Source organism: Pseudorasbora parva, chromosome 5 (genome assembly GCF_024679245.1).
Source record: "Pseudorasbora parva isolate DD20220531a chromosome 5, ASM2467924v1, whole genome shotgun sequence".
NCBI classification, from domain to species: Eukaryota; Metazoa; Chordata; class Actinopteri; order Cypriniformes; family Gobionidae; genus Pseudorasbora; species Pseudorasbora parva.
Window position 1 is genome coordinate 21,793,016 of NC_090176.1, and position 10,276 is coordinate 21,803,291.

The 10,276-nt window shown below is 39.3% G+C and overlaps 1 protein-coding gene across 1 annotated transcript; it reads right to left on the reverse strand.

Moving 5' to 3' along the window:
* Positions 1–530: 530 nt before the first annotated feature.
* On the reverse strand, positions 531–4,780 carry LOC137075192 (uncharacterized). Its single transcript, XM_067443495.1, has 2 exons — positions 3,310–4,780; positions 531–1,244 (listed from the first exon to the last, which is right to left on the reverse strand). Exons 1-2 carry the CDS (start codon positions 4,597–4,599, stop codon positions 1,215–1,217), a joined length of 1,320 nt encoding a protein of 439 aa, XP_067299596.1. The 5' UTR covers positions 4,600–4,780; the 3' UTR covers positions 531–1,214.
* Between the last annotated feature and the right edge of the window lie 5,496 nt (positions 4,781–10,276).

Consider the following 10,276-nt stretch of genomic DNA (forward strand, 5'->3'; position numbering starts at 1 on the left):
GCAGGTCGACAGTGCCACTGTCGGCTGTTTCTTAGACTTCCATGAAATAACAGGGCCTTGTTTTGTCAGGCTGAAACAGTATCCTGAAGTGCTGCGTCTATCTTTTTCTGAAGATGCCCAGTCAGAATCACTGAATGCTATTAGACTTAAAGTCTTGTCTGTTTTCTTGAAACAAAGCTCGTAGTCAGCTGTACCTTTTAGGTATCTCAGGACATGTTTTGCAGCTACTAAGTCATGTGTTTTAGGTTTTGCAAGGGTTTGTGACAGTTTACTGACTATCCAGCTAATGTCTGGTCTGGTACAGGTCATTGCATAGATCAAGCTTCCAACGAGTTCACGGTATTCTTTGGGGTTCTCAATCTCATTGATGTTTTCTCCCTTATTCTTATCACATTCCACTTTTAATTCACTTGGGGTAGCTTTTGGTTTACAGTTTGACATTCCAAACTTTTCAAGCATTTTGAGAATGTACCTTTTCTGATTCATTTTAATTTCTCCCTCTTTTTGTTCAAACTGAATTCCCAAAAAAATAAGATATTTTCCCCAGATCCTTCATGTTAAATTTGGACTTCATTTTTTCTTTAAAACTGTTGAGCTGATCTTCACTGCTTGCTGCAATTATCAAATCATCTACCCAGATGATCACTATGATTGTCTCATTTTCAATCTGCTTTCTATACACACAGTGATCAGACTGATTTCTCTCAAAGTTGTTTTGTTCAAGATGATCATTTAAAAGTTTGTACCAGTTCCTTCCAGACTGTTTTAGACCATACAGAGATTTCTTTAGTTTGTATACTAACTTGTCTCCTATGTCAGATGTTTCTTCAAAACCCTCTGGTTGTTCTAAGTATATGTCTTCCTCTATTGGGGCATGTAGATATGCTGTTTTGACGTCCATCTGATGAACAAAAAAGTCATTCTGAGCAGCTATCTGCATTAATGCCCGTACAGAGGTGAGATTTGCTGTAGGAGCAAATGTCTCATGGTAGTCTATGCCTTCAGTTTGGTTGTATCCTTTTGCAACATACCTAGCCTTGAAGATTTTTCCTCTTTCTGCATTTTCTTTAAGGACATATACCCATCTTCCCCCTACTGTCTTTCTGCCCTCTGGTAGAGTAGTGAATTCAAATGTGTCATTTTCTTTAAGTGAGTCCATCTCTTCCTTCATAGCATGTTCCCATCCGGGAGCATCAGGTGACATAAGGGCTTCTCTATAGGTTTGGGGAACTCCACACACTGCCCTGTAACAATAATCGACACTCACATTGGTTACATCGTCTTTAAAGTCTGTCAGGTAGTCTTGTAAATACTTTGGGGCTCTCTTTTCTCTTTTCGAGTGATACTGTTTTTGACTATCAGTGTCTGTTGGACCTGTACTGTTTTTGTTGTTTTCTGTGTCTACTTTTTCCATAGTTCCATCATGTTCTGACACTTCTGTATTGTCTGTATCTATACTCTCCATTTTTTCACCTAGTACCTGCTTCTCTGTGCTCTCCTCACTTTGTGGGGTATCACCACCGTTCACATTATTCTGTGTCCTATCTCTGTAGCTTTGGATTTCCAAGTAATCTTCATCGGTTTGTGTCTGTTGTTCAACACTGTTCTTCCTAATGAATTTCACCAATCTATGTTTTGACACATTTCCTGTCTGTGGATTGTATACCAGATAAGCTGGGCTATTCTTACTATACCCCACAAATATTCCCTTCTCACATCTAGGGTCCAATTTCTTTTGATTGTGTTTGTATGCATAGCATTCTGATCCAAAAACCCACATTTTAGAAAGATCTGGCTTTCTTCCTGTCAATATGAAATGTGGAGTATTCTTAATTCTGTCATTATAGCATCTGTTTCGGATATGAGTAGCAGTTTGGACAGCATAAGGCCACAGAACCTTTGGTAATCCCTTCTCTATTAGAAGACACCTTCCCATTTCAAAAATGGTTCGCCATTGTCTCTCAGCTGTACCATTTTGATGTGGAGAGTATGGGGATGATGTATCATGTCTTATACCCTTTTCTCGTAAAAGTGACTGAAATGCATTGCCTGTGTATTCTGTACCATTGTCTGATCTAATGCATTTGACTCTACCGTATGGTGCACAGTCTGCTAGGAACTTCTCTGTCGCTAGAGTAGTGTCACTCTTATTCTTAAGGAAGTAAACAGATATTGCCCCTGAAAAATCATCTGTGAATGAAATCGCATACTTATATCTAGGCTTGGGCGGTAATACGGTAAAATGGTATACCGTGGGATCTAAAAATAGCAACGGTATCAGTTTCAATACCGTCAAACCGTCAAAAAAAAAAACAGATCAACTTACATATTGCTGATCAACAATTAATTATTAAATATTTAATACTAATACTTATTCGAGTTATTCGGTCTCGAAAAAGAACACAACTTCTGCAGTTTGGAAGTATTTTGGGTTTTGACGGTAAATACAGACGAGGCAATTTGCAAATTGTGCAACAAAAAGATGACCGCGAGAGATGGAAATACCTTGAACCTAAGGGCGCATATCTGAAACCACCATCCACTCACTGCTGCGGGGATGAAAAACCGAGCGCACCTTCAGACTATGCTGTAATATTGCCGAAGCCTTTTGTCACACAGCTGGCAATGTAAGCAATAAGCATGAACTCCACAAAAATCAAGTGGACATGGGACTCACAAAAAAAAAAGTCAATTGTCTCATAACGGTATGCATAAAACGTGCAGAGAGTTTCTCAGGGGCAGGGGCTCAAATGTAAAAAATAAAATAAAAATATAGGCCTATATATATATATATATATATATATATATATATATATATATATATATATATATATATATATATATATATATATATATATAAGCCAAGCCAACAGTTTGTTGACGCTGTCTGAGCCTTACATAATGTTTTAATTATTCACGGTAATACCGTATACCGAGGTAAAATAGGGAGGAGGTTTGACGGTATCAAAATTTGGATACCGCCCAAGCCTACTTATATCCATCTTGAGAAGTTGGTTCAATAGGACCTGCTAAATCAGTGTGTACTAACTCTAGGGCCTCGCCAGCTTTTGTGTCAGTTTTTCTACTTCTGCTGTTGATGAACTTTCCCTCAGTACAGACGTCACAATCTAGTTTGGTATTACCTGTGATTTTCATACCCTCTACCACTTCAGGTAATTTCAACACATCACTAACATTACAATGTCCCATTATCTCATGCCATGTTTTAACATCACAAGTTAAACTCACTTTGTCCCTGGACATCATATCAGTAACTGATGTATCAACACAGTGTTTGTTGTTATTTACCGTTTTCAGATAGTACAGTCTCTCATGCTCTTCTATGCGGAACACAGCTCCATCCTTGCTTATCAGTTCATTCTGTCCTTCTTGGAAGATCACCCTGGCACCATCTGTTGTAGCAGCTTGAACGGAGATGATGCTTTGTGGATATGATGGTATGAACAAGGCCTTCTTTAGAGTGATCCTGACGCATTTTCCTTCCACATCCAGCAGTAACACCTCTGCGTCGCCCCGCTTTAATGCCACGTTGTTCATCCTGGCTCCATCCGCAAGTTCCATGTAGTGTGACTTTGGGTCGAAACTCTCATCAAATCTCGTGAAATCGGTCTTCTCTGTTAAGATGTGGGATGTTGCTCCACAGTCTACCATTAGTCCATTTTTCGTAATATTGTCTGGAAGAAATGTTTGACTGACTTTGAAAACAAATGTTTGTTCTTTTTCACGCTCCTCTTGTTTTTCTGCAGCTTGTTTCGCTTCGTCTTTGTGCCCGTCTTTTCTCCGGCGACATGTCTCATCACTGTGTGTTGAACTTCTATGGTAGCTGCACCACTTGGGTACCCCCTTTTGGCGGCAATCACGTGCAAGATGACCGCGGTTTCCACATCCATAGCAGGTCACGGATGCTATGTTTACTTTCATCACATTGTCAGTTTTGGGTTTATCAGCAAATTTTTCTGTCTCTTCATAACTTCTCAGTTTGCTTTTAAACTGGGTGAAAGTCAATTCTTCATTACTCTGTGTAGTATGGATAGCGAAAGGCTTGTAGGAATCTGGCAGGCCCTTTAGGATCATCGCTATTATCAGTCCGTCACTTATTACTTCTTTTGCGTTTCTTAGGGAAGTCACCGCTTTCTCAGCTCGGATAATGTAGTCTGTCACCGTCTCGTTAGATTCCTTCTTTAACGAAGTTAGTTCAGTGTATAGGGCGATAATTCTCGGCTTACCCTGACTGGCGTAGTGACTTCGAAGTATTTCCAGAGCTTTCCTGCCGTCATCAGCCGCCTCTCGCATCACCAGTGACAAGCTTTTATCGTCGAGAAACTGGATTAGTTCAGCGTAGCACTCCTCATTCTTTTCCTCGTCTATATCCTCGGTAGACAGTATTGTTTCCTTTAAACCCATTAATCTCAGATGACCAAGAAATTTTACTTCCCATAGTTCGTAGTTATTCTCGTCTCCGTCGAAGACTAGTCTCTGCCATTTTCCTCCTGAAACGTTAGCATTGGCGCGCCTGGGCCCATAACCTGTTAGGTTTTCATCTCTCTCCGTCATGTTTATGTGTAATGTAGTTGTCATCCATCCATTAAAGAATATTACACATTAAATAACTTCTTAGCATTCTTTATTTTTACCGTACATCTCGATACACTGGCAAACCATCAGTCCTCAAGGGAGCAGCCACATGTGACACGGGGGGTCGTCACATTCTCAAGTCAAAAAAAAAAGGTCACATGTTGTCCACATATGCGCACAATGAACTCTTGCACATTTTTAGTATACGACAGTCAGTATTATAATGTACCATAAAAGGGAAATAATAATAATAGAAAACAACATAATACAACATAAATGATGAGAACATAATTCAACAGTGAGTCATTAATGTCATCAATTTCATTTTTGGGTGAACTAACCCTTTAAGGCCTGGTTTCACAGATAGGGTTTAAGTCCAATTTAAACTTCTGTGTCAAGTGGCATATATATATAAAAGATCCCACTAATGATTTGCCAAGTTAAAAGACAAAATAAAGCTGTTATTGTTATTGATGTTTGCATCTAGTCAACGGACGAGTACAAATTATGGTTAGTTTTGTCAGTTGCATTTTGTTTTATTTTAATTAATTAGTGAGAGACTTTATTAATTAAATGTATTAATAACATTGTTTGCACACAGCACAATCTATTTTAGTTTCAATGAAAGCAGTGCATTATTAGGCAAGTGATTGACTGGATATTAAACCGTTTTTATGCACACTTCCATCAAGTATTCAGACAGAACTTGGTAATACATCACAAATTTAATAATAATATGACGTCTTGAAATTATTTCTATGCAAGTTTCCTAAAGATCTCATTTATTTTAGGTCACCTCCCTGACCCAGCAGTATTGGCTATTGGAGAAGCTGTCAAAGGACTCACTCCCCACCACTGATTTCCTGCGTACTTAATGACCTATCAGAACTGTCTTTGGTGGACTCCAGATTTGGTCCTGTGCCGCGAGGTTCTGTGCTTTCCTACCAGTGTCCTCCTCTTGTGACCAAAAGCAACATGAAACACCCAGTTGCTCCTGAGTTCCCAAAACTCCCTATTGATGGTGCTACATTTCCAAGGAGCTTGCACTTTGTCCCAAACTGCCACCAGTTCTTCCATTTGGAGAGCCTAAGTGTCACACAGGACTTGGCAGCTATAATAGAGGAGCGTACTCAGGACCAATCGGAGTGTCCACTGTGGAAGGAAATGCGCAAGCCTAGAGTAACTGCTAGTAGATTTTATGAGGTTTCTCATGTGCGAGGGGAGACATCTGGCCAGGCACTGGCAAGACGGATACTTAAAGGAGTAAAGCAAACCAGGGCAATGAAAGCAGGCCTTGACAGAGAACCTGAGGTACTGCAACGTTACTCTGAACTTTTCAATGTGAATGTTTTAGCTTGTGGTTTTGTTGTACACCCAGATGCATCCTACCTTGGTGCCAGTCCTGATGCCAAAGTTTATGACCCTAATGCAGATCCCTGTTTTGGGCTTGCTGAGGTGAAATGCCCAGATGTTTCAACAGTTTCTGAGGCTGGGCATATTAAAATTGTAGATGGACAGGCAACCCTGAAAAAATCTCACAAATATTATTGGTAAGTTCAAGGCCAATTGGCCGTAACTGGACTCAGTTGGTGTGACTTCATCACTAACACTGAAGAGGACATGACAGTCGAAAGAGTGTGGAGGGACAGTGTCATGATAACGCTGATGAGAGAAAATCTTTATTATTTTTGTACTTTCATGGATGAATATCTTAGGTGTGGTATCTGTTAGGTATCTAGGATACAGATGTGTATATATATATTTTTTTTTGTAATGTAATTGCACTAATGTATAAATTGTTAATACTGTTAAAAAAGTCTAGAATTGTGTGTGTATACATATATATTGTAATGTAATTGCTCTAATGTAAAAATTGTTAATACTGTTAAAAAAGTCTAGAATTGTGTGTGTGTGTGTGTGTGTGTGTGTGTGTATATATATATATATATATATATATATATATATATATATATATATATATATATATATTTGTTTTTGTAATTGTACTAATGTTTATACATCTTATACAAATATAAAATCTTAGGTTAAGTAACAATTGTCACTTTATTTCAACAAATATAATACAAGGTGTAACAGATATAATACATTATATTTCTAATTCACATATAAAGGTATGATATTATTTTTCTAATTCACATATAAAGGTATGACACATCTTTATAATTCACATATAAAATGTATGATACATTATATTTAAAATTCACATATAATACATTATATTACAAAAAAAGCTACTTTATACTCCTTTGTGGCCTTTAACATCAAGTGGCCACTGAAAATTGCTCATCAAGCAGCAGTTCGTCCACAGCTGGTTAACTGTTCCAGACAAGGTCAAAGGTACAGTGGTGTCCCAGATGTGAAACTCATTCACTCTTCTGATCGCTCTCTCAACAAGAATTCGAAGACGAGCTATGGCTTGTGTTCTCTCTGCATTTTCTTTGCTGAATTGAGCTGCTGTTTTGAAAGGTGGTATAATGAGTTTGGCCTCATGTTCTGCCAGCATCGTTTCAATGCATCGTTTCAATGGTGAATCCTTTGTCAGCCATGCAAGCATCACCTGGCTCCAGCAAGTCAAGAATCCCTGAGTTTTTCGTCAGCTCTTTATCAGAGATGGAACCTGTGTACAAGCTGGAAACAAAAGTAACTGCACCACATGGAGCAATGCCAATCAACCTCTGGAAGGTAGTTGTGTTTTTATTGGAAGAGAACACCTCAGACTGGAGCGTGAGTGAAGATGGATTCTGGCACCTGATCTCTGTGCAGTCAATGATGACCCTCAACTCTGGACAAAACTGGCTACATTTGTCTGGCATGGTAAAATTAACTTGCTCTCTGCTCATCCATATGGGTGATGATCCAAGGACGAGGTAAAGATAATTAGCCCAAGTTATGATGATATAATATAAAAGAAATATGACTGTTGTTAATAGCGACGCAAAGAATTTTGGGTTATCTGCAGCAGCGAAGGATATACCTTATGCACACTCCGAAGACCTGTAAAGGAAGGGCGTATTCGAAGGTCGCATTTGGAATGTCCTACTCACTTTTTTAAAATGAGGCAGCCTTCAGCTCATAGTGGATGTTATTGAGTGCACTCATTCAATCCCAAAATGCACCACAATAACGAGTGTATAATGCTGCATCCCAGTTCGCCTACTTATACTACGTCCTAAAAGTACTCTTTTTGAAAAAGTACATACTTTTGAGTGTGTAGTAGAAAAGTATGCAAGCTTTGGGACATACTACTTCGTTATCTTTAATGGACTCTTTCGCTTAGTTACATGCATCCCATCACCGTTTAACTGCCCTGTCAATCATCGTCAGATTCGTCACAGTTCAAATCCTCCACATTCAGTTTCATTTCCTACCGTATCGGAGAGAAATGTAGTAGCACGTTGATTTGCCATGTATGGGTCTTTAATGCAGAGACTCTCCTCGTGTTTGCAGTTTTAATATAATGATGCATTTAAAGTTAATGGCCAAACGTATCATTACAAAAGTTCACAATGCTGCTGCTGGTGAAATATATTGTGGATAACACTGAATACATATATTTTTGTCTGGTTAAATACTGATAATTGATCACTCAAACCTTTATATAAACCTCTCTACCTAATTGTCGGACTCTCACATCCATCATGTTTTTTTGTTTAGTTTTTTATAAAACTTTTTATCCGCATTTGTAGTTCTAATCAAATCCTCGTCCAATTCGCAATGGGTTATGGGCAATATCAGCCGTTAAGAGTGTGTCAATCAATCTGCACATTGAATTCTGACCGGAAATAGTAGACCAATCGGGTATCTTTGGAATAATCTTTTCAGCATACTATGGTTTAGGACATACTAATTCTATTGTGTGTATAATATTTAGTATTAATAGCGAATTGGGATGCAGGGCAACAGCTAGAGAATACCCATAATGCACTTTGAGAGTCGCACGCTGAATGAATTCCCACGTCTTGCCAAGAGATTTTGCCCCGAGCTGAATCAGTCCTCCATCCATTTTCCAAACTTTGCTGGTCCAGCGTAATATCATACAGGTATAAATTCTTCTTAATTGATAAACAAATGGTTTAATTAAGGTTTATACATGATATTTTCCATGGCAGAGTTAAAGATAAAACTACAGTATTCATTACTACTGGAGCTGCCAGTTTGCTATGTTTCAAATGATTAAACAGCTAAAGCGGCAGCCCTTTCAACTCTTTCAGAGGTGAAGCATCATTGACTGATAGACAACTACTATGTAAGTGTTTGTAACTTTTCTCATTTGAATGTTTGTTCATTTGTTGTTGGATAAGTGTGTCTGTGTAGTGCAGTGGTGTGTATTAGTAGTTTTGGTGTATTCTCGCGGCATGTGTGTGTGGGAGTTAGCATTTGTGAAGCATTTGTTTGGTCATTGCCACGTTTATGAGTATAAGCGTTTGTTGGGGGCGTTCCCAGCTGCTTTCAATAACGATACTCAGGTGAGTATAAATAGCGTGATAGTCCGCGGCAGCACTCGTGTGAAGCCCTCCTCGTGTGAAGCCTGATGAGTGTAAAGACTTCAACTCTTCCCTGTGCAAGACCGACGAGTGTAAAGACTTAAATTCTTCCCTGTGCAAGACCGACGAGTGTAAAGACTTTAACTTTTCCCTGTGCAAGACCAGCGAGTGTAAAGACTTCAACTCTTCCCTGTTCAAGACCGTCGAGTGTAAAGACTTCAACTCTTCCCTGTGCAAGACCGAGTGTAAAGACTTCAGCTCTTCCCTGTGCAACTCCTCCCGAGCAAGGACCCCGACAAGGCACTTGAGTATCATTTTCCTTTTCATTATTTGTGTTTCCTTTTCATTATTTGTGTTTCCTTTTCATTGTTTGTGTTCAGTTTTCTTATTTCTGTTCTCGGATCTGTATTCACCATGTGCTTTCAAATCTCTACTATTACTACTAGCACTCATAAATCACTCTCTGTGCGCGCGAGACGCCGCAATCCTAATAATTTGCGCAGTCTACAGCTACTTTTCTCTCTATTCCAATTGTTCTCTGGAATTGCCAGTCTGCTGTAAACAAAGCAGACTTTATTTCATCTATTGGGACTCATTCTCAGCTCACCCTCATGGCCCTAACTGAGACCTGGATCAAACCAGAGGACATTGCCACTCCTGCAGCCCTCTCAACTAATTTTATTTTTTCACACACCCCTCGACCAATTGGGAGGGGTGGGGGTACTCGTTTGCCATCTCTATCGGCCAGTTCATTTGAATCACACTCAATCACTATTAGTCACCCTGTTAAAATCCATGCTGTAGTGGTCTATCGTCCTCCAGGTCACCTCGGTAACTTTGTGGAGGAGTTGGATGTGTTACTTTCTAGCTTCCCTGAGGATGGCAGTACTCTGATTCTGCTTGGTAACTTCAACATCCATCTTGATAAACACCTAGCCACAGACTTCACCACTCTACTGACTTAATTTGACCTTAAGTTAGTATCTACTACGGCTACTCACAAATCAGGTAACCAATTAGACCTCGTCTGCACACGCAACTGCTCCACGGACAACATATTAGTTACTCCATTAAAAACCTCTGACCACTTTCTTACAACTCTTAACCTCATACTGACTCCTGACACAACCCACACTCCTACACAGATTAGCTTCCGGCGTAATCTACGCTCACTC